General features: G+C 46.1%; 1 protein-coding gene across 1 annotated transcript in view; it reads left to right on the top strand.

The window, feature by feature from the left end:
• Window positions 1-24,743, top strand: part of PLXNA4 (plexin A4) — a 703,335-nt gene that overhangs the window by 630,837 nt on the left and 47,755 nt on the right. Inside the window, exons 25-26 of the mRNA XM_058190650.1 lie at window positions 8,021-8,167; window positions 18,890-19,049. Coding sequence (XP_058046633.1) covers window positions 8,021-8,167; window positions 18,890-19,049 — 307 coding nt within the window. The remainder of the gene's footprint in view (window positions 1-8,020; window positions 8,168-18,889; window positions 19,050-24,743) is intronic.

Here is a 24,743-nt window from a genome sequence, read left to right as displayed (position 1 = left end):
CCCTGCAGCGATTCACTTAACAACGGTGGCAAGACAGGTCGTAAAAGGCGGCAAAATTCATTTGACAACTGTCTCGCTTAGCAACCGAGAGGTTGGCCTCCATTGTGGTCATCAGTCGAGGACTACACCTAGGATATTGGTCACCACACTATAAAAAAGATGTTGAGACTCTAGAAAGAGTGCAGAGAAGAGCAACAAAGATGATTAGGGGACTGGAGGCTAAAACATGAAGAACGGTTGCAGGAACTGGGTACGTCTAGTTTAATGAAAAGAAGGACTAGGGGAGACATGATAGCAGTGTTCCAATATCTCAGGGGTTGCCACAAAGAGGAGGGGGTCGGGCTGTTCTCCAAAGCACCTGAAGGCAGGACAAGAAGCAATGGGTGGAAACTAATCAAGGAGAGATTCAACCTGGAAATAAGGAGAATTTTTCTGACAGTGAGAACAATCAACCCATGGAACAGAAATTGCCTTCGGAAGTTGTGGGAGCTTCATCACTGGAGGCTTTCAAGAAGTGACTGGACTGCCATCTGTCAGAAATGGTGTAGGGTTTCTGCTTGGGCTGGGGGTTGTGCTAGATGACCTATGAGATCCCTTCCAACTCTGTTATTCCATATTCTGTATGGTATTCTAGTATTCTAGTAGAGTTGTATGTCTAGTCTAGTGAAAAGAAGGACCAAGGGAGACATGATATCAGTCTTTCAATATGTGAGGGGCTGCCACCCTCAATGGCAAGCTATTTTCCAAAGCACCGGAAGGCCAGACAAGGAACATTGGATCGAAACTGAATAAGGAGAGATTCAACCTGGAAATCAGGAGAAATTTTCTGACAGTGAGAAGAATCCACCCATGGAACAGAAGTTGCCTTCGGAAGTTGTGGGAGCTTCATCCCTGGAGGCTTTCAAGAAGAGACTAGACTGCCATTTGTCAGAAATGGTGTAGGGTCTCCTGCTTCGGTGGGAAGGGGTTGGACTAGATGACCTTCAAGGTCCCTTCCAACTTCATTAATCTGTTAAAACTACCCGTAACCCTTCTCCGGTCTCCCATGCTTTTCTCGCAGCCAGGAAAAAAACAACTTGCAAAGGAACCTGGAAGGTCAGCAGATCCTGGTTCCTGCTATGAGATTCCCCATTTTCGGCTGAAATTGGGGGGACAGGAACGGAAGGGGGGGAGGTGAGCCTGGGAAAACCCTGTTCTCATAATAGACTATTTTTTCACCTTCTTGTCTTCCTGACTCTCTTCCGAAAATGCAGGCCGATAAGCCACAAGGAACCCATATGTTGCACAGAGATAAGCTAATTAAGTGGCAGGCAGGTGCTATGGGAAAGAAAACACTCTCTCTCTCTCTCTCTCTCTCTCACACACACACACACACATTCCCCCCCCTTTTTTTTTTGCTTCTGACCTGGAGCTCTCCGGATTCGCTGCGGACAAAATTGGAATGACACTGACGGATTTGGGATGAAGGCCCTCAGGGATGAGAGCCAGCATTGTGGGCGCAGAGGGATATATACTGTATGGGACAATAATACCCTGTTTCCCCGAAAATAAAACCCAACCAGAAAATAAGCCCTAGCATGATTTTTCAGGATGCTTGTAATATAAGCCCTACCCCCAAAATAAGCCCCAGTTAAGATCATCAGCCAGATGGGTGCATTTAGTGCCGTATTTCCCCCAAAATAAGACCCAACCAGAAAATAAGCCCTAGCATGATTTTTCAGGATGCTCGTAATATAAGCCCTACCCCCAAAATAAGCCCCAGTTAAGATCATCAGCCAGATGGGTACATTTAGTACCGTATTTCCCCCAAAATAAGACCCAACCAGAAAATAAGCCCTAGCATGGTTTTTCAGGATGCTCGTAATATAAGCCCTACCCCCAAAATAAGCCCCAGTTAAGATCATCAGCCAGATGGGTGCATTTAGTACCGTATTTCCCCCCAAATAAGAGCCAACCGGAAAGTAAGCCCTAGCATGATTTTTCAGGATGCTCGTAATATAAGCCCTACCCCCAAAATAAGCCCCAGTTAAGATCATCAGCCAGATGGATACATTTAGTACCGAATTTCCCCAAAAATAAGACCCAACCGGAAAATAAGCCCTAGCATGATTTTTCAGGATGATTTTTCAGGGAGTAATATAAGCCCTACCTTGGTTTTGGTTGGTTGTTTTGTTGCAGATGGTCCATTACCCAACTAGGGAACATCGTCAGTGCTGCTGTGTGTGTGTGGGGGGGGTGTTTATTCCCTGTTTATATACAGTAGTTTGCCCTGCCAGTGTTGGTGTGGTGTTTTTTTTTTCCTAAGAAGTTCCTTGATTGGGATATTTTTATCTGCTTGATCATTTGTCTGGTGTTAATCCCTGCTTATCTGAGTATTTGGCTGCTGGAGAAGATATGTGGAGTCCTTGCTACACTCTGTACTTGGTTGTTTGCTTGTAGACGTTTCATTACCCAACAAGGTAACGCCGTCACTCCTAGTGAGCATGGGGTGTGCTCCCTGTTTGCATAAAATAGCTTGTTCTCTCACTATTAGCGGGGACGTGGTTTTCTCCCAGGTAGTTGCTTGATTTGCTTGTTGTTTTCTGCTCCGTTGTTTGTCTGGCGTTCATCCCCGCTTATCTTCAGTGTTGGTTCCCGCAGAATATATGCGGAGACCTTGGGACACTCTGCAATTGGTTGGTTGTTTTCTTGCAGACATTTGATTACCCAACTAGGCAACATCATCAGTGCTAGAGGGGAGTGGGGTGTTCTCTGACTCGGCAGTTTCCTTGCAGATGTTTCATTACCCAATGAGGCAACACCGTGCTAGCGAGTGTGTTCCCTGTTTATATACCTTAGCTCGCCTCGCCAGTGTCGGTGAGGGTGCGATTTCCTTATTGGTTGTGCTTTCATTAGGGTGTAGCGTTTTATGTGTGATTGAGAATCACACAGAAAACAACTGATGAAGGATCAAGCAGAAAATAATAATAATAATAATAATAATAATAATTATTATTATTATTATTATTATTATTATTATTATTATTATTATTATTATTATTATTATTATTATTATTATTATTATTATTATTATTATTATTATTATTATTATTATTATTATTATTATTATTGTGAACAGGCAGATAAAATAATACAATACATTACAATAAAACACTATTTAAAAACTTATTCAATAAAGCCTAAATTTAAAATACAATACAAAATATAAAATAAACCCCACTAAAATCCATGTTTAAAAACCCTATTAAGCCAGTCCTGCTCGGAAGAATAGATATGTTTTAAGCTCGCGGCGAAAGGTCCGGAGGTCAGGAAGTTGTCGAAGTCCTGGGGGAAGCTCATTCCAGAGGGTAGGTGCCCCACAGAGAAGGCTCTCCCCTGGGGTCACCAGCCTACACTGTTTGGCTGACGGCACCCTGAGGAGACCCTCTCTATGGGAGCGTACCGGCGGTGGGAGGCATGTGGTAACAGAAGGCGGTCCCAAGATATCCCGGTCCTATGCCATGGGCGCTTTAAAGGTGGTAACCAACACCTTGAAGTGCACTCAGAAAACCACAGGTAGCCAGTGCAGCCTGCGCAGGATCAGTGTTATATGGGAGCCACGGTGGCTCCTCTATCACTGGGCTGCATTCTGAACTAACTGAAGTCTCCGGGTGCACCTCAAGGGGAGCCCCATGTAGAGAGCGTTACAGTCGTCCAGGCGAGAAGTGACGAGGGCGTGAGTGACCGTGCATAAGGCATCCCGGTCTAGAAAGGGGCGCAACTGGCGGACCAGGCGAACCTGGTAAAAAGCCCTCCTGGAGACGGTCGCCAAGTGATCTTCAAAAGACAACCGTCCATCCAGGAGAACCCCCAGATTGCACACCCTCTCCATTGGGGGCCAATGATTCGCCCCCAACAGTCAGCCGCGGTTGCAGCTGACTGTACTGGGATGCCGGCATCCACAGCCACTCAGTCTTGGAGGGGTTGAGCTTGAGCCTGTTTCTCCCCATCCAGAAAATGATTAACAATCAAGTTGGACGGTGAGTCAATCAGTCAATGATTGAGAAAGAATGTTTGATTGGGAAGACCGTGGGAGTCAGCATTTCCTGCGTTGTAATCTCCTGGGTGGTCCCCTGTTTTATCCACTGCGGGGGAATTTTAATCTTGGCTTGTTTTGCCTTTGTTGAATTCAAAGGACCTCAATCGGTTGGAGAAATTGATTGAAAGGCAGCAAACTGAATGGAAGCGAAGACGTTCTTTGCTTGGGAACGGAGGTTTCCGCAAAATTAGAAGTTGGCTGCAAAGGCTCCTTGGGTGCAGGCTTTGCAAAGGGATTGTAAGTTGGGTGTCTCAAAGCCGCAGCTTTGCTGACCTGACAAATCAATGACGGGGGGGGGGGTGTCTTGATTTCTGCAATGAAGTCCAAACAACAGATTTAGCGCACAGGAAAAGTAGGCTGCTCGAAGGTTAAGGGAGGAAAGATACGAAAACGCAGGCGGTCCAGTGGTGGGATTTCAGCAGGTTCTGACCAGTTCTGGAGAACCGGTAGTGGAAATTTTGAGTAGTTCGGAGAACCAGTAGTAAAAATTCTGACTGGCCCCGCCCCCATCTATTCTTTGCCTCCCGAGTCCCAGCTGATCGGGAGGGAATGGGGATTTTGCAGTATCCTTCCCCTGGAGTGGGGAGGGAATGGGGATTTTGCAGTATCCTTCCCCTGGAGTGGGGAGGGAATGTGGATTTTGCAGTATCCTTCCCCTGGAGTGGGGAGGGAATGGGGATTTTGCAGTATCCTTCCCCTGGAGTGGGGAGAGAATGGAGATTTTACAGTATCCTTCCCCTGGAGTGGGGAGGGGATGGGGATTTTGCAGTATCCTTCCCCTGGAGTGGGGAGAGAATGGGGATTTTGCAGTATCCTTCCCCTGGAGTGGGGAGGGAATGGGGATTTTGCAGTATCCTTCCCTTGGAGTGGGGAGAGAATGGAGATTTTGCAGTATCCTTCCCCTGGAGTGGGGAGAGAATGAGGATTTTGCAGTATCCTTCCCCTGGAGTGGGGAGAGAATGGGGATTTTGCAGTAACTTTCCCCTGGAGTGGGGAGGGAATGGGGATTTTGCAGTATCCTTCCCCTGGAGTGGGGAGGGAATGAGGGTTTTACAGTATCCTTCCCCTGGAGTGAGGAGGGAATGGGGGTTTTACAGTATCCTTCCCCTGGAGTGGGGAGGGAATGGGGATTTTGCAGTATCCTTCCCCTGCCATGCCCATCAAGCTATGCCCACCAAGCCATGCCATGCCCACCGAGCCACACCCACAGAACCAGTCGTAAAAAAACTTTGAAACCCATCACTGAGGCGGTCCTCGACTTACGACCACAACCGAGCCCAAAATTGCCATCGCTAAGCAAGACGTTTGCTAAGTGAGTTTTGCCCCGTTTTACGACCTTTCCTGGCCACAGCTGTTAAGCCAATCACTGCGGCCATTAAGTTAGTCGCACGGTTGTTAAGTGAACCGGGCTTCCCCCGTTGACATGGCTCGTCGGAAGGTCGCCGAAGGGGATCACGTGACCCTGGGACATGCGACCATCATACATACATGCCGGTTGCCAAGCGACTGAATTTTGATCGCGGGACCCTGGGGATCGTCATAAGTGTGAAAAACGATCAGATGTTACCTTTTCCAGTGCCGTTGTAACTTCGAACCGTCACTAAATGAATGATCGTAAGCAGTGGTGGGATTCAAGTCATTTAACAACCGGTTCTCTGCCCTAATGATTTCTTTCAACAACCAGCTTACCAAACTGCTCAGAAAGTTAACAACCGGTTCTCCCGAAGTGGTGCGAACTGGCTGAATCCCACCATTGATCGTAAGTCGAGGACTACCTGTATGGGCAATTTTGACATTGGGTTCACCTTCTCGAGGTGTATTAAACCAGAGGATAGATGGCCATATATTAAGGAGGTTTTCATTTACATTTCCTGGACTGAGCAGGGGAGGGTCTTTATGCCCTCAAAGGTCCCTCCCAAGTCTAGAATTCTAGGCTTTGCTCTTAGAGAATACTTCCAGCTAATAGCCCCCGGAGAAGGGCTGTCGGCATGCTCTGAGGGAGGATGAGTCCAAAAGGAGAGAGTATTTGTAGTTCAGGGTTGAGCTTGTGCGGTCCTTGGTGCTCTCTGAGCTTGGTTGTTTTCTTGCAGATGTTTCACTACCAGCCTAGGTAACATAATCAGTGTTAAAAGGGAGTGGGGTTTGCAGGGAGGAGGAGGAGGAGGAGGAGGAGGAAGAGGAGGAGGAAAGGAGGAGGAGGAGGAGGAAGAGGACTGTGAGGTCTTTGATGCTTTCTGAGCTTGCTTGTTTTCTTGCAGATGTTTTACTACCAACGTAGGTAACATCCTCAGGGTTAGAAGGGAGTGGGGTTTCCAGGGAGGAGGAAGAGGAGGAGGAGGAGGAGGAGGAAGAGGAGGAGGAGGAGGAAGAAGAGGAGGAGGAGGAGGAGGAGGAGGAAGAGGAGGAAGAGGAGGAGGAGGGGAGGAGGAAGAGGACTGTGAGGTCTTTGATGCTTTCTGAGCTTGCTTGTTTTCTTGCAGATGTTTTACTACCAACCTACGTAACATCCTCAGGGTTAGAAGGGAGTGGGGTTTCAGGAGGAGGAGGAGAGGAGGAGGAGGAGGGGGAGGAGGAGGAGGAAGAGGAGGAAGAGGAGGAGGAAGAGGAGGAGGAGGAGGGGAGGAGGAAGAGGACTGTGAGGTATTTGATGCTTTCTGAGCTTGCTTGTTTTCTTGCAGATGTTTTACTACCAACCTACGTAACATCCTCAGGGTTAGAAGGGAGTGGGGTTTCCAGGGAGGAGGAAGAGGAGGAGGAAGAGGAGGAAGAGGAGGAGGAAGAAGAGGAGGAGGAAGAGGAAGAGGAGGAGGAGGAGGAGGGGGGGAGGAAGAGGACTGTGAGGTCCTTGATGCTTTCTGAGCTTGCTTGTTTTCTTGCAAACGTTTTACTACCAGCCTAGGTAACATCCTCAGGGTTAGAAGGGAGTGGGATTTGCAGGAAGGAGGAGGAGGAAGAGGAGAAGAAGGACTGTGAGGTCCTTGGTGCTCTCTGAACTTGATTGTTTTCTTGGGGACATTTCACTACCAGGTTAGGTAACATCATCAGTGCCAGAAGGGAGTGGGGTTTCCTCTCTGTTTACACACAAATGTTTTGCCTTGTCAATTTTGGTGGGAGTTTTTTTTTGGGTAGTTCCTTGATGAGGCTCTTGTTTGCTGCTTGATTGTCAGCCTGGTGTTACTTTTGGTGTTAACCCCTGCTTATTTGGGGTTTAATTCCTGTCTCAAAAAAGAGGAGATGTCTCAAAGCAGACAATTAAAAAAGCTAAAAAGGAAACCAAAAGACCAAAAAAAAAACACCTCCTCGACAGAAAATGAGCACCCAGATAAGCGGCGGTTAATACCAGACAAACGAACAGTAAACAGTACCTTACTCAAGGAACTACCAGCTAAGACAAATCATCAAACCGTAAAAGAAGAGCCTAATCATCGAACCACCGAGATCGCTCTCACCAACACTGACAGGGCAGCCCCTCGTATATAAATATAAAAAACTCCCACCTCCTTCTTGCACTGATGATGTTGCATAGTTGGTTGATGAAGGGCCTCTGGTGGCTCAGACTGGTAAGACAGTCTGTTATTAACAGCAGCTGCTTGCAATTACTGCAGGTTCAAGCCCCACCAGGCCCAAGGTTGACTCAGCCTTCCATCCTTTATATGGTAGGTAAAATGAGGACCCAGATTGTTGGGGGCAATAAAAGTTGACTTTGTATATAATATACAAATGGATGAAGACTATTGCTTGACATAGTGTAAGCCGCCCTGAGTCTTCAGAGAAGGGCGGGATATAAATGCAAATAAAATAAAATAAATAAATAAATAAAAATGTCTACAAGACAACAAGCAAGCTCAAAGAGCACCCATAGAAAAACGATGACCAGGAGTTTTCTCCCCAATCTTGCCCTCATCTTCTTCTTCTTCTTCTTCTTTTCTTTCCTTGTTGCAGGAATGCGCCGGAGAGCCTCTGTTTTCCCTCTTCTGCGCCATCAAGCAGCAGATGGAAAAAGGACCCATCGACGCCATTACGGGAGAAGCCCGCTATTCCTTAAGCGAAGACAAACTCATCAGGCAGCAGATTGACTACAAGACCCTGGTGAGTGACGGGTGTCTGAAAAAAAGAGAATATCGGGTCCCAGGGAAGGGGCAGACGGCGCTCCAACTAGGGACCCAAAAGAAACAGGAAAATGGGTTTTTTTTAAAACAAAACAAAACTACAACACAATTTGGGTTTGCAAGAAAATAATACGGTTGTGCAATTGATTTGCAAGCAGAGAAATCTCGGCCAATGTCCTTCTGATGTCAACTAGATGGCCCTCATCCCGATACAGATACAGATTAACAGCATTGGAAGGGACCTTGTGGGTCATCTAGTCCAACCCCCCCTTCCCCCGCCCAAGCAGACCCTGCACCATTTCTGACAGATGGCTTACCGCATTGTGTCCCCACTGCAGTTTGACTGTCTTGAGCCAGGCTGAGCGTAGCACGTGTCATGAACTCAACTTGGCTACAACAGACCCCAGGGAGTCGGAGTAAATCTCCCGTCTCTTGTTCCTCATCCGCCTCAGAGCGTAGAGTCTCTTAAGTTCCAAAGAGAAATCTATGGAGGGCATTGTTAGCCGAATCGCTAAAGGGAATCCTGTCCTTGGCCAAGACATGGAAGAATTTCTCCTTCTCCCAGAGAAAATTGGAGGCAACCTTGTCCCACCTGATTTCTCAGGGCAGATGTTGTGTGGAGAACTCCAGAATTCTGATTTTGCTCGGAAAGGAAAGGAAAGGAAAGGAAGGGAAGGGATGAGGAAGGGAAGGGAAGGGGAGGGGAGGGGAGGAGAGGAGAGGAAAGGAAAGGAAAGGAAAGGAAAGGAAAAGAAAGGAAAGGAAAGGAAAGGAAAGGAAGGAATGAGGAAGGGAAGGGAAGGGGAGGGGAGGAAAGGAAAGGAAAGGAAAGGAAAAGGAAGGAAGGATGAGGAAGGAGGGAGGAGGGAAGGAAGGAAGGAAAGGATGAGGAAGGAAGGAAGGAAAGGAAAGGAAAGGAAAGGAAGGGATGAGGAAGGAAGGGAGGAGGAAAGGAAAGGAAAGGAAAGGAAAGGAAGGAAGGAAGGAAGGAAGGATGAGGAAGGAGGAGGGAGGGAGGAAGGAGGAAGGAAGGAAAGGAAGGGATGAGGAAGGAAGGAGGGAAGGGAGGGAGGAGGGAAGGAAAAGAAAAGGAAGGAAGGATGAGGAAGGAAAAGAAGGAAGGAAAGGAAGGAAAGGAAGGAAGGAAAAGAAGGAAGGAAAGGAAGGGATGAGGAAGGAAGGAAGGAAGGAGGAAGGGAGGGAAGGAAGGAAGGAAGGAAAGGAAAGGAAAGGAAGGAGGGAGAAGGAAGGAAGGAAAGAGGAAAGGGAAGGGAAGGAAAGGAAAGGAAAGGAAAGGGGAGAAGGAAGGAAGGAAAGGAAAGGAAGGAAGGAAGGAAAAGAAAAAAGGAAGGAAGGAACGAAGAGAAAAAGAAAAGAAAAAAGGAAGGAAGGAAGGAAGGAAGGAAAGGAAAAGAAAAGAAAGGGAAATTAAGGGAAGGAAGGAAGGAAGGAAGGAAGGAAAGGAAAGGAAAGGAAAGGAAGGAAGGAAGGAAGGAAGGAAGGGAAGCAAAAAGATCTTTGGGTCGTTGATTACATTTCACTCCCCTCCTTCACTCCCGTCCGTTTGATGTTAATCTGCTTTGCCTCTCAGCATCTCAAGAGCAGGCAAATCTAGCCTGATAGGAATCTGAGCAGATAAATTGAGATCCATTTCACTGGGGAGATTAAAGGCAGAAGAAAAGGCGATGAAGAAAGGACATTTGCTCAGCCGCATCCTCTGTGAGCTGCCGAGGAAAGCAGGAGGGAAGGACGGACACGCCTCCCCCTCCCCTTTTAACAGTAATTCCAATAATAAGATTTTAAAATAGAGACGCCATTAAAAAAAAAAGAAAAGGAAAAGGACGTTCCACAGCTTTCTGACGTTTATCGTGCTGCATTCTCTCGGGGCTTTTTTAAAAAAAAAATTCCTTGGAAGACGTTCATTGCCTGACAGAACAATCAAAACAACAGGTGGCGGTCAAAAAAGTCAAGATGGCGTCTCCCGTCATGTGACCCATTTCTGACCCTGGTGCCATGATGGTAAAAAAATGGGCGGAGCATCGATCACATGATCACAAGTGTACTTTCTTGACTTTACAGCAGGGGGCTCCAACCTTGGCAAACTTTAAGACTGGTGGACTTCAACTCCCAGAATCCCTCAGCCAGCAAAGCTGGCTGAGGGATTCTGGGAGTTGAAGTCCACCCATCTTAAAGTTGCCAAGGTTAGAGACCCCTGCTTTACAGCTAGTCCTCCATTGACAAGCGGTTGCTTAGCGACCGTTTGACGTTATGACAGACTCCCCGAAAGATTTTGTTTCCGGTGGGGCCCCTCCCTCAGTCACGTGACTCCATTTCATTCGATTGGCCATCGGCCTCTCTCTCTTTCCATCGGTTCGCCGCGTCCTCCTGTCGCGTGACCACCGTTTGCAATATTTTTGACAAAAACCAGCATTTACTTCCAATTTGGGGCAAAAAAACCCCCACCCTATAGCTAACGATGGGTTCGTTTTACGACCGCCGCGTTCAGTTAAGGAGGTGTGGTCATGTAATGACCCACGATAATCACAAAAGGGTTCCATAAATCGAGGAATAGCAATGGCACTTAGACTTATATACCGCTTGACAGTGCTTTACAGCCCCTTCTAAGCGGTTTACAAAGTCAGCATATTTGCCCCCGACAATCTGGGTCCTCATTTTACCCACCTCAGAAAGGATGGGAAGGCTGAGTCAACCTTGAGTCGGTCAGGATCGAACTCCTGGCAGTCGGCAGAATACTGCCTGCAATACTGCATTCTAACCACTGGGCCACCACAGCCTTTCCTTCCTTCCTTCCTTCCTTCCTTCCTTCTTTTCCTTCCTCCATTCCTCTTTCTCTTTCCTTATTTCCTTCCTCCCTTCCTTCCTCTTTCTCCTTCTTTCTTTCCTTCCATCCATCTTTTCCTTTCTTCCTCCCTTCCTCTTCCTCCCTTCCTTCCTTCCTCCCTTCCTTCCTCCTTTCCTTTTTCCTTTCTCCCTTCCTTCCTTTCCAAGCAATAGGATATAGACGTATATACCACTTCACAGTGCTTTCCAAACCTTTCTAAATGATTTACAGAGTCATCCTCTTGCTCCCAACCATCTGGGTCCTTGTTTTACCAACCTCAGAAGGATGGGAAGGCTGAGTCAACCTTGAGTCGGTCAGGATCGAACTCCTGGCAGTCGGCAGAATACTGCCTGCAATACTGCATTCTAACCACTGGGCCACCACAGCCTTTCCTTCCTTCCTTCCTTCCTTCCTTCCTTCCTTCCTTCCTTCCTTCCTTCCTTCCTTCCTTCCTTCCTTCCTTCCTTCCTTCCTTCCTTCCTTCCTTCCTTCCTTCCTCCCTCCCTTCCTTTTTCCTTTCTCCCTTCCTTCCTTTCCAAGCAATGGGATATAGACGTATATACCACTTCACAATGCTTTCCAGCCCTTTCTAAGCAATTTACAGAGTCAGCCTCTTGCTCCCAACCATCGGGGTCCTTGTTTTACCGACCTCAGAAGGATGAGAAGGATGAGTCAACCTTGAACCAGTCAGGATCGAACTCCTGGCAGTCGGCAGACTACCGCCTGCAATACTGCATTCTAACCACTGGGCCACCACAGATAGATGATAGATAGCTCGTATACCGATTCACAGTGCTTTACAAGTCTCTCTAAGCGGTTTGCAGAGTCAGCATATCGCCCAGTGGTCGGATCCTACCGGTTTAACAACCGGTTCGGTGATTGCGTGCTTCAAGTGAGCACTTTGTGTCTGCCTGCGCCAGATGCATGCTATGCGCAATTGAACGAAAAATCACCTTCTGCGTCAGTGTTAGGGAATTAAAACAGCTGAGGCGCAGCAATCCGCTCTGCTGCACTAATCAGCTGTGAAGGTATAAGTAAGTAAAGCGCAGGGGCGGGCGGGTCCAACTGATCGTCAGAGCAAACCGGTTCTCTCCCAGCTGATCGTTGGAGCTACCGGTTTATCCGAACCAGTAGAATCCCGCTCCTGATATTGCCCTCAACAATCTGGGTTCTCATTTTACTGACGTTGGAGAGATGGAAAGCTGAATCAACCTTGAGCTGGTCAGGATTGAACTGCTGGCAGTCTGCAAAATTAGCCTGCAATTTTGCATTATAACCATTGCGCCTGTTCTGTCTCCGTCCTCACTTTGGAGTAACGAGCTGGCCTACAGCCAGTGGATACACGGCTCCTATCAGTCCTGGCGGAGAAAACGCAGCTGCCTGCCAAAAAGTTCAAACTGATTAAGACTTCAGCTCACTTCGACATGGTTCAGCTAATTTGCTTCCCGTGGAACTGAGAGCAGTCCCAAAACTCTTTATATATCCTGTGGGGTGGGGCTCCTGCCCCACCCTTCCCTTTGATGACGCCGCGTCTCTAATCTTCTGAAGCGCGTATCGACCCAGGCTTGATTAGTATGATTATCAGCTGCATCTGTAGGCGTAGCCTGAGGAAGGGAGGAATCAGGGGATGTCAGCCTCATTACGTCCTCCCACTGGTCTGGTTCTGGCTCCTGGAGCCGAGCCACAGGAATCGGTGCTCCTGAGGAAAGCCTTACCAGCCCTTCCCCCTTACTCTCAGAGTCACTTTCGAGCATGGGGCCAGGTTTGGGGGCTGGAGACACAACAGCGTCACCACAGACAGATGGTAGATAGATAGCAAAAGGACATACGCTTTACAGTGCTTCCCAGCCCTCTCTAAACGGTTTACAGAGTCAACCTATTGCCCCCAACAATCTGAGTCCTCATTTTACCGACCTTGGAAGGATGGAAGTCTGAGTCAACCTGGAGCCAGGATTAAACTCCTGGCACTCAGTAGAATTAGCATGCTGCATTCTAACCACTGTTCCACACATCAAACACCCACACTGCAAACACCCCCTGAAAAAACAACAACACCTAGCCTCTTTTGTGTTTCCAAGATCTTCCATGTCCTGCTTCACCAATTAGGCCTCAAAAATTCTTTGGAAAAAAGAAAGAAAGGCAAAGCTGCCGTGGCGGAAAACCAACACGAACAGCAGGTTTCCCCATTGCAAGTCTCTGGCGAGATCCTGGATAAGCAAAAGCAATGGTGTCTGGTGGATTGTAGGTTGTGTAGCTTGGGAGTGGTGGGGGGAGTGTTATTTCAGAAAAAGCCTTGTGTCTAACAGATGCTAGCCAAGATTCTGATAATGAGACAGAAAGGCAGAGAGCAAATCCGTAAAGTAGCGTTTCCCAACCTTCGCCCAACTTCAATTCCCAGAATTCCCCAGCCAGCATAGGATATCTCTCTCTCTCTCTCTTTCTCTTTCTCTCTCTCTCTCTCTCCCTTTCTCTTCCCCCTCTCTCTGCCTCCCTCTCTTTCTCTTTCTCTCTCCTCCCTCTTCCCTCCCTCTCTTTCTCTTTCTTTCTTTCTCTTTCCCTCTCCCCTCCCTCTCCCCTCCCTCTCTTTCTCTTTCTCTCTCCTCCCTCTTCCCTCCCTCTCCCTCTCTTTCTCTTTCTTTCTTTCTCTTTCCCTCTCTCTCTCTCTCTCTCTTCTCTTTCTCTTTCTTCTCTCTCTTTCTCTTTCTCTCTCCTCCCTCTTCCCTCCCTCTCTTTCTCTTTCTTTCTTTCTCTTTCCTCTCCTCCCTCTCCTCCTCTCTTTCTCTCTCCTCCTCTTCCTCCCTCTCCTCTCTTTCTTTCTTTCTTTCTCTTCCTCTCCTCCTCTCTCTCTCTTTCTCTTTCTCTTTCTCTCTTTCTCTTTCTGTCTCTCTCTCCCTCCCTTTCCCTTCCCCCTCTCTCTGCCTCCCTCTTTCTCTTTCTCTTCTCTTCTCTCTCTCTCTCTCTCCTCCCTCTCCTCTCTCTTTCTTTCTCTCTCCTTTCCTTCCCTCTCTCTGCCCCTCCCTCTCTTTCTTTCTCTCTCCCTCCCTCTCTTTCTCTTTCTCTTTCTTTCTTTCTCTCTCTCCCCTCCCTCTCTTTCTCTTTCTCTCTCTCTCCCTTTTCCTTCCCCTTCTCTCTGCCTCCCTACATCTTTTTCTTTCTTCCTCCCTCTCTCCCCCTCTGCTCTCTCTTTCTTTCTCTGTCTCTCCCTTTCCCTTCCTCCCTCTCTTCCTCCTTCCCTCCCTCCCTCCCTCCCTCCCACAAACCATAACTAGGCAGTGCACAATAATAGTTTGTTTTGAATTCTCAGATTCTTTCCAACCCATTTCTGAAGAAATGATTAGTGCAGTACCTCCTCCTCTTCTCTTTTCTCCTCTCAAAGATTTGGGGGATTTGAGCTCCGAAATCTCAGGGTAATGGAATTTTCCGAGCCTGGGAATAAGAATGGAACATTTGCAAAACACCGCAGAACACCAAACGGCAGGAACATTCCTTTCATATCTCATAACTGCCAGGCAGCTTTCCCCTTAAATCAAAAGCGAGTATCGAAGGAGATCAAAGGCATTGTGGAGGATCTGTCTTAACACACGCTGATCAAATAAAGGCTACAGAACACATGTACTCAGTTTTCAAGATTCTATAATATAATCCTCTTTTCTTTGCAGTAAACTTGGCAGAATCTAGATTGCTTTGTTATTGTTGAGGAGTTTGGTACTCCGTGTCGGGGAGAAGGCATTGCATTAGTCTAGGGTGGCGATAAATCCTAAATTTGATATCGCTTTTTCCGATACTAGCTCATTTTATCAAGAGGCGGAAGATCTCATGAACCACAATCCCTATCAACAAATGTGTAGAATAGCTAGGGGGGGTCTTCTGGCGAGGGTCGTGGCAAACTAGATGCCCTTGAACGACCAGGAGTGACAGAATTTGATGATCAGAGGATGCATCCCAGCTGTCAAAATCTCTCTGGAAAACGGAGGAATCACGAGATCACCCATAGGTACTCCAGACGGCGGCTTCCTGCAAGTAAACAGCAGAAATGGGAGCCTTTGTACTCAGAGAGCCGATGGAGGGACCACTTTTGTGTGAAATTGTTGTGGCTTAAGATGTGGCTGCCGTTGGTGCTGTTGTGAGGAAGTATAGGTAGTCCTTGACTTACAACAGTTCCTTTAGTGACCATTCAAATTTACAACGGCATTGCAATAAATGACTTATGAGTGGCGTGTTGGCCTAGAGTGGGAACTCTCGCCTCACAATCAGGAGGCTGTGAGTTTCGATCCTAGATAGAGGCAGATATTTCTCTCTCTCTGGGCACAATGAGATTACATCTGCTGAATAAAACTCTGCATTGGCGACCTGGAAGGGCATCCGGCCAGTAAACACTCAGTTCCATTCAGTTGCCCAGACTCCATTCCACAAGGGATTATGGGGTTGTTAAAAGATGATGATGATTGCAATAAGTGACTTATGACCATTTTTCACACATACGACCATTGCAGCACCCCCATGGTCAAGTGAACAAAATTCAAAAGATGCTTGCCAACTGACTCGTATTTATGATGGTTGCAGCGTCCCGGAGTCACGTGATCCCCTTTTGTGACCTTCTGACAAGCAAAGTCAATGGGGAAGCCAAATTCACTTAACAACTCTGTTACTAACTTAACAACTGCAGTGATTCACTTAACAACGGTGGCAAGAAAGGCCCATAAATGCGGCAAAACTCAGTTCACAACTGTCTCGCTTAGCAATGAAAATTCTGGGCTCCAGGGCGTTGAGCCCTACCTCTACAAGTGTTTCAATTCCCGTAACAACCGTGTTACTAACTTAACAACGGCAGTGATTAACTCAATAACTGTGCCAAGAAAAGTCATAAAATGGGGCAAAACTCACTTAACAAATGTCTCACTTAGCAACATAAATGTTGGGCTCAGTTTAGGTCATAAGTCAAGGACTACCTGTATTCCAGACAGTTGCTTCTGCAAATGAACAGCAGAAATGGAAATTTTGTAGTCCGTGCATGAGCTGAGCAACTGGAATTGAAGGATTTCTTTCAAGCCTACCGGTGTTAATGTGTCGTGTCCCACTCCTCCTCTGACGTCCGGGTCTGGGAAGTCTGTATCCAGCGTGGCCACGAAGCCTCTGCAGCTTTGCCAAATTCCTGTCAGAGTTCTCAGGGCAGGCAGGAATCCAAGGTGTGACTTCAGCAACCAGATGAGACTTTGCCTGACTCAAGGAATGCCAAAAAGCAGATCCTTTATATAGGCCATGGGGTGTGGCTCCATGACTCAGCACTTATCCAGGCCTGCCCCTCCCTTCCTTTTGCTGACGTCGCCTCTCCATTCTCCGGAAGTGGGGATCAGTCCACTGTGTCTTTCCGTCCTCCTGCTCTGCTGCCGGCAATTCTAGCACATGGCTGGCTTCATGCTCACACGCTGTAGGGAGGTTTGTTTGCTCAGTCTGTCCGGGCATGGTGCCAGGGCTGGGGGCTGGAGGCATGCCAGGCCATTCTTCTTCACTATCAGTCTCTGGCTCAGATAGCAGGAGATGGGAAGGGCCCGGCTGAGGAGAGGAGGGCGGGCGAGGCACAACATAATGTATCCTACATGGACATAAGGTTTTCCCAACCCTTATTTCTTAACCAGTTTCGAATTTGCTTCTTCCTTGCTTTTCCACTATTAAAAATCTTCTGATGGACCAGTTTAAACATGTCGGGTGATTTCCCTTTAATTCTTAGCAAAACACCTTAAAAATAACTGTAAATGTTGTGGTCTGTGAGCAGCCTATGGCGCTGGCAATGGAGTCGGAGAGCGATGAGGGTGAGGTGAGGCCAGGGCCATCGGGGAGTGAGGTGCGGACTCCAGAGCCTCCAGAGACTGATAGTAGTGAGGCAGAGGAACAGGAGGAGCCTGTTCCTAATGCACGCATGAGATGAGCTGCCAGAAGGCAAGAGCAGCTCAAGCAAAGAGGACAACTCAGGAGTAGGGCCAAGAGATGATTAGCCCCTCCCATAAGGCTTAAAACAGACCAGCAATGGCATTTGAGCTTTGCTGGAAAATAATGTTGGTAGCTTCATCTTTTGCTTCATCTTCTGCTTCGTCTTCTGCTTCATCTTCTGCTTCGTCTACGTCTTGCCTTTATTTTTGTGACTTGTGAACGTTTGCCAAGAAAGGCCTTTGGCAGTTTGCCTAATTGGACCAAGGTTTGCGAGAGAACTGAGGGATTTGAACCGCTCCAATCTCGATTGCAGAAAATATGACTTCAGTAACAGAGTTGTTAATGCCTGGAATGCGCTACCAGACTCTGTGGTCTCTTCCCAAAATCCCCAAAGCTTTAACCAAAGACTATCTACTATTGACCTCACCCCATTCCTAAGAGGTCTGTAAGGGGCGTGCATAAGAGCACCAGCGTGCCTACCGTTCCTGTTCTAATGTTCCCTTTGAGTGTATCCAATTCATATGGCTATTTCATGCTCATACTTATATATACTGTTGTGTTTGACAAATAAATAAATAAAAATAAATTTTAAAAAAATCTTTAGGGAAAGCCACAAAGCGCTAAGAAGAAAAATGAAACATGTCGCGGAGTTAAAAGCACAGGCCTCTTGTATTCCGAAGGTGGTTTTCCATATTTTAAACAACAGACAGTGGTGTGTCATTGTTGGGCAGTTGCCTGCAGTGATCAGGGATGCATCCTCCACGAGAAACAATTATGCCAGCAGTTTGTGTGTGTGTGTGTTTTTTTTTTTAAACACACACAATTCCCTGGAGGATGGGTTTGTTTGCTTTCCCTTATTTGCAATTAATGGAACAGAGGGGTATCCCTGTTGAGACAACATCACCAAGGTTGCTTACTGTCAAATTATATTAATTTGAAGCCAAAACAAACGTTTAGAAGTTTGCTCTTCAAAAGCGACCGTTTATAAGAAAAAGTAAAAAAAAAAAAAAAAAAGGAGAGAAGGAAGAAAGAGAGAGAGAAAAGTTCCTAAAAGCTGGGTTATAGATCTCCTTTTCAAAGTTGCTTCTAAGGTGCGTTAAATTTAGGTATGTGCATAATTTTAAAAAAACAAAACAAGAAAAAGGCCATTTTTTTTTTCATGTCTGGGCTTGAAGAAATGGAATTTGGAGCTTCAGATAAATATACCTGAAGCCGCCATCCGATCTTTCCTCTCTGTGCAGTGAATACAGGTAGTCCTTGACTTACAACGGTCTGTTTAGCGACCGTTCGAAGTTACAACGGCACTGGAATAATTTGACTTATGACCGGTTTTCACACTTAACGACCGTTGCAGCATCCCCCACGGTCACGTGATCAAAATTGAGATGCTTTTTTAAAAAAAAAATTTTGCATTTATATCCCGCCCTTCTCCGAAGACTCAAGGCGGCTTACACTATGTCAAGCAATAGTCTTCATCCTATCTGTATATTTATATACAAAGTCAACTTATTGCCTCCCCAACAATCTGGGTCCTCATTTTACCTACCTTATAAAGGATGGAAGGCTGAGTCAGCCTTGGGCCTGGTGGGACTAGAACCTGCAGTAATTGCAAGCAGCTGCTGTTAATAACAGACTTCATTAGCAGTCTGAGCCACAGAGGCCCAGAGGCTTGGCAACTGACTCGTACTTATGACGGTCGCAGAGTCCCGGGATGGTCACGGCATCCCATTTTGTGACCGTCTGACGAGCAAAGTCAACGGGGAAACCAGGTTCACTTAACAACCGTGTTACTCCCTTAACAACTGCAGAGATTCACTTAACCGCTGTGGCCGGGAAGGTCATAAAATGGGACAAATCTCACCTAATATCGGTCTTGCTTAGTGGTGGACCTCAGTCTTATATGTCTGTTTTCTTTCAACCAACCTCCTACAGGTGCTGAGCTGTGTGAACCCAGATAACGTCAATAGCCCTGAGATTCCAGTGAAGATCTTGAACTGTGACACCATCACCCAAGTGAAGGAGAAATTCCTTGATGCCATCTTCAAGAACGTGCCTTGTTCCCATCGGCCCAAAGCTGCAGATATGGATCTTGGTGCGTTGAGTATCTCCTTAGATCAATGGAAATGGAGAACCATGGAACCCATCCAGCCATTCACACAACCATGTTGGGTTAGGTTGACGTAGTCAGGTTCTCCCATCAGTATAAAACGCTCCTTCTTGGCCATTTGGGGGCAATAACATATCGGAAACTAAAACCTAACCTTAGTTAGGAGAGATGGCTAGGTTTGGGGCAGAATAGAATAGAATAGAATAGAATAGAATAGAATAGAATAGAATAGAATAGAATAGAATAGAATAGAATATATGGAATGGAATGGAGTAGAGTAGAATAGAATAGAATAGAATAGAATAGAATAGAATAGAATAGAATAGAATAGAATAGAATAGAATAATGGAATGGGAACAGGAATAGGAGAATAGAATAGAATAGAATAGAATAGAATAGAATAGAATAGAATAGAATAGAATAGAATAGAATAGAATAATGGAATGGGAACAGGAATAGGAGAATAGAAAGAATAGAATAGAATAGAATAGAACAAAATAGAATAGAATAGAATAGTGTAATGGGAACAGGAATAGGAGAATAGAATAGAATAGAATAGAATAGAATGGAATGGAATGGAATGGAATAGAATAGAATAGAATAGAATAGAATAGAATAGAATAGAATAGAATAGAATAATGGAATGGGAACAGGAATAGGAGAATAGAAAGAATAGAATAGAATAGAATAGAATAGAACAAAATAGAATAGAATAGAATAGAATAGTGTAATGGGAACAGGAATAGGAGAATAGAATAGAATAGAATAGAATAGAATAGAATAGAATAGAATAGAATAGAATAGAATAGAATAGAATAGAATAGTGTAATGGGAACAGGAATAGGGGAATAGAATAGAATAGAATAGAATAGAATAGAATAGAATAGAATAGAATAGAATAGAATAGAATAGTGTAATGGGAACAGGAATAGGAGAATAGAATAGAATAGAATAGAATAGAATAGAATAGAATACAATACAATACAATACAATACAATACAATACAATAGAACAGAGTTGGAAGGGAACCTTGGAGGTCTTCTAGTCCAACCCCTTGCTTAGGCAGGAAACCCAATACCATTTCAGACAAAGGGTTATCCAATCTCTTCCTTCCAGTGTTGGAGCATTCACAACTTCTGGAGGCAAGTCGTTCCACTGATTAATTGTTCTAACTGTCAGGAAATTTCTCCTTAGTTCTAAGTTGCTTCTCTCCTTGATTAGTGTCCACCCATTGCTTCTTGTTCTACCCTCAGGTGATTTGGAGAATAGCTTGACTCCCTCTTCTTTGGGGCAACCCCTGAGATATTGGAAGACTGCTATCATGTCTATCCTAGTCCTTTTTTTCATCAAACCAGTTCCTGCAACCGTTTTTCATGTTTTAGCCTTCAGTCCCCTAATCCTCTTTGTTGCTCTTCTCTGCACTCTTTCTAGAGTCTCAACATCTTTTTTATATCGTGGCGACCAAAACTGAATGCAATATTCCAAGTGTGGCCTTATTAAGTGTGCTATTAACACTTCACGTGATCTTGATTCTATCCCTCTGTTTAGGCAACCTAGAACTGTGTTGGCTTTTTTTGGCATCTGCAGCACACAGCTGGCTCATATTTAAATATCAGAGAGAATATTGGGAAGATTTTGTAGATGGAGTGAACTTTTGCAAATTCACATCTTGGGAGAACCTTCTGAAGGAGATTCTGAAGTACTATCAAGTTCTCTGAGTCCTGAATTCAAGGAGTCAGGTGAAAACACATGTGACCATCAACTGGGCAAACAGGCAGGGATCATAGAGACCAAGTTGAACATGTTGTGTGACTAGGATATTAGCACTTTAACTGACCTTATTAATATTACCAGTAGAAGAGAATATTTATAGCTCAGGTGTTTTGGTCCGCCGGCAGTCTGCAGAGCTGGCAGCAGATTCGGACAGTGAGGAGGCTGGGGAGGAACATGGGCCAGTCCTGGTGTCTGGGGAAGGCTCGGACCAGGGCTCTGTGTCGGAGGCAGAGAGGGGGCCAGGGCCATCTGGGAGTTATGTGCTGACTCCGGAGCCTCTAAAGTCAGACGTCAGTGAGGCAGAGGAACAGGGGGAACCTGTTCCCAGTGCGCGCATGCGCAGAGCTGCCAGAAGGCAAGAACAGTTAAGACAAAAGGGGCAACTCGGGAGTAAGGCTTGGAGATGATTGTCCCCTCCCATAAGACATAAAGGTAGAGCAAAGGGACATGAGCCTTTGCAGGAAGCAACTTTGTTTGTGCTGGTCGGTTTAAATTCTGAAGCTCTGTTTTGACTCTGTGCTCCATGTGGCCTTGCAAAGCTAATTGCCAGTTAGGTCTTTGGCAGCGTGTCATGCGAGATAAAGGAAGCCTAGGTCAGAACATCAGGGTTGAACTGAGGGGTCCTTGGTGCTCTCTGAGTTTGGCGGTTTTCTTGCCGACGTTTCATTACCCAACTAGGTAACATCATCAACGCTAGAAGGGTTTGCAGTTTAAGTAGTAGGAGCAGGAGGAAATGGAGGAAGAGAAGGAGAAAAGAAAGATTGAGAAGGGAAAGGAATGAAGAAGAAGAAGAAAGAGAAGAAGTAAGGAAGGAAAAGAACTGTGAGGGCCTTGGTGCTCTCTGAGTTTGGCGGTTTTCTTGCCGACGTTTCATTACCCAACTAGGTAACATCATCAACGCTAGAAGGGTTTGCAGTTTAAGTAGTAGGAGCAGGAGGAAATGGAGGAAGAGAAGGAGAAAAGAAAGATTGAGAAGGGAAAGGAATGAAGAAGAAGAAGAAAGAGAAGAAGAAGTAAGGGAAGGAAAAGAACTGTGAGGGCCTTGGTGCTCTCTGAGCTTGGTGGTTTTCTTGCTGACGTTTCATTACCCAACTAGGTAACATCATCAACGCTAGAAGGGTTTGCAGTTTAAGTAGTAGGAGCAGGAGGAAATAGAGGAAGAGAAGAAAGATTGAGAAGGGAAAGGAAAGGAATGAAGAAGAAGAAGAAAGAGAAGAAGAAGTAAGGGAAGGAAAAGAACTGTGAGGGCCTTGGTGCTCTCTGAGCTTGGCGGTTTTCTTGCCGACATTTCATTACCCAACTAGGTAACATCATCAGTGCAGATGATGTTACCTAGTTTGATCATCAAATGAAAAGTTGCAAAAGGGGATCACATGACGATGGGACACTGCCGCCATCATAAATATGAGCCAGTTGCCAAGCGCCTGAATTTTGATCATGTGACCATGGGGACACTGCAACGGTCGTAAGTATGAAAAACGGTCAGAAGTCACTTTTGTCAATGCCGTTGCAACTTCAGGTGGTCACTAAACGAACGGTTATAAATCGAGGACTACCTGCGTTTTTAAACCCCTGGATTTACCCCACAAAGACAAACGAACACAAAATTAGCCTCGATTAAGCACTGAGGCTGATAGAAATCTACCAACCATTTAAGAGGATGAGCAGTTGCTAGTATCCCTCTGTGTCTATTTGTGTGTCTGTGTCTCTGTGTGTGTGTGTGTTTGTCTGTCTGTCTGTGACCTTGAAATGTGATCATGCAGGAAAGGTCGCTCATTTCAATTTATAGGAGGAGCCCGAAGGATGCTGGGCACCGAGACTCACTTTGAGCCCCAGACAATCTGAAGAAGAAGAAAAAAAATTGTTGACTGCTATTTGATCGCTGATGTCATGCAGGAGAGCCAGCTACATTATCTCCTCTCCCGGCAGAAACCTTGTCTGCCTTCTCCCTCCCACCAGAGAGATGCGCTCATCAGGGTGAAGGTGGCATGAAAGGCAAAACAGATCAAAATTTTAGCATTTTTATATTGCTTGGTGCATGCGAGCAGCCATTTCAGCCACTAAAACGCTTCTTCCATGATGTTGCCCCCCCCCCCAAAAAATAGCTCCATGCTTGCTTTGAACATCTTGGCAATTAGTTTGTCCGAGAAGCCAAATGCAAAGACTGCAATCTTTTAGCCCCATGATTCCTTTTGCCAGGACCACTGCAGATAAGCTCTGATGTCCCACCCACCATTGTAACTATACAGAAGTGGCATTCAGCTGGTTCGGAACAGTTTGGGCGAACTGGTAGCAGCAACTGCCAGTGGTAGCAGCGATTGCCGTGGTAGCGGCGACTGCCGGTGGTAGCAGCGACTGCTAGTGGTAGCAGTGACTGCTAGTGGTAGCAGTGACTGTCGGTGGTAGCAGCGATTGCCGGTGGTACCAGCGACTGCCGGTGGTAGCAGCGATTGTCAGTGGTACCAGCAACTGCCGGTAGTAGCAGCGACTGCCGGTGGTAGCAGTGACTGTCAGTGGTACCAGCAACTGCCGGTGGTACCAGCGACTGCCGGTGGTAGCGGTGACTGCCGGTGGTAGCAGCGACTGCCGGTGGTAGCAGCGACTGCCGGTGGTAGCAGCGACTGTCGGTGGTAGCAGCGATTGTCGGTGGTACTAGCAACTGCCGGTGGTAGCAGCGACTGCCGGTGGTAGCGGTGATTGCAAGTGGGCCTACCCAGATGTAATGCTATCCTATTTAGCCATGTTTTGAGGCCAAGCGCATGCGCAGAAGACACGCGCATGAGCAAAGTGCATGCACGGAAGGCCGGGCGAACCAGTGGTAAGAATAACCTAACTCAGTTTCTACAAGCCAAGTGAGAGAGCCAAAATAGCATCTGGAATGGCTTGAGGGGTCCTCGGTGCTCTCTAAGATTGGTGGTTTTCTTGAAAGACGTTTCATTACCCAAACTAGGTTACATCATCAGTGCTAGAAGGGTTTGCAGTTTAAGGAGTGGCGCAGGAGGAGATGGATGAAGGGAAGGAGAGGAGAGAGAAGGAGAAGGAATGAAAGGAAAAAAGGAATAAGAGAAGGAGAAGAACTATGGGTTCCTTGGTGCTCTCTGAGCTTGGTGGTTTTCTTGCAGATGTTTCATTGCCAAGCTAGGTTACGTCACCAGTGTTCAACAGTCAGACTATTTATTGAAGTGAATTTTCTTTTGCGAGATATTTGGAAGCAGTGGCAAAACCTTCCTCTATCCGAGATGCTGTCTTTTAATTAGCTATTTGGTCCCCTGCAAAAACAGTTCAAAAAATGTCTCCTTTCAATTTGTGACATGTTGGTCTTTGGGGTTTTACGGACTTCTGAATTTAGGAATGCTGTCTTCCAATTAAAAATGGGCCAGGGAAAGGGAGGGAAGTGGAGCCAAGAAAGAGAGTGAGTGAGTGAGTGAGTGAGAGAGAGAGAGAGAGAGAGAGAGAGAGAGAGAGAGAGAGAGAGAGAGGAGAAAGAAAGAGAGAGAGAAAGAGGAAGAAAAAAAGAGGAAGAAGAAGAAAGAGAAAGAAAGAAAGAGATGAAAGAAAGTGAGAAAGAGAAAGAGATGAAAGAAAGAAAGAGAGAGAGAGAGTGAGAGACAAAGAAGGAGGGAAGGAAGGAAGGAGAAAAAATGAGAAAGATATAGCGAGAAAGAGAGAAACACAGAGGAAGAGAGAAGAAGAGGAAGAGAAAAAGAGGAAAAGAAAGAGAGGACAGAAGAAGAAAGAGAAAAAAGCAAGGAGGGAGAGAAAAAGAAAGAGAAAGTGAGATAGAAATAAAGAATAAGAGAAAGAAAGAGAAAGAAAAAAGAAAGAGAGAAAAGAAAGGAAAAGAGAGAGAGAAAGACAAGAAAAGAGAAAAAGAAAGATGAAAGAAAGAGTGAGAAAGATGAAAGA

Source organism: Ahaetulla prasina, chromosome 7 (genome assembly GCF_028640845.1).
Source record: "Ahaetulla prasina isolate Xishuangbanna chromosome 7, ASM2864084v1, whole genome shotgun sequence".
Taxonomy (NCBI): Eukaryota; Metazoa; Chordata; class Lepidosauria; order Squamata; family Colubridae; genus Ahaetulla; species Ahaetulla prasina.
Note: the sequence above shows the minus strand (reverse complement) of the source record. Positions and strands in the feature narration are given on the sequence as shown.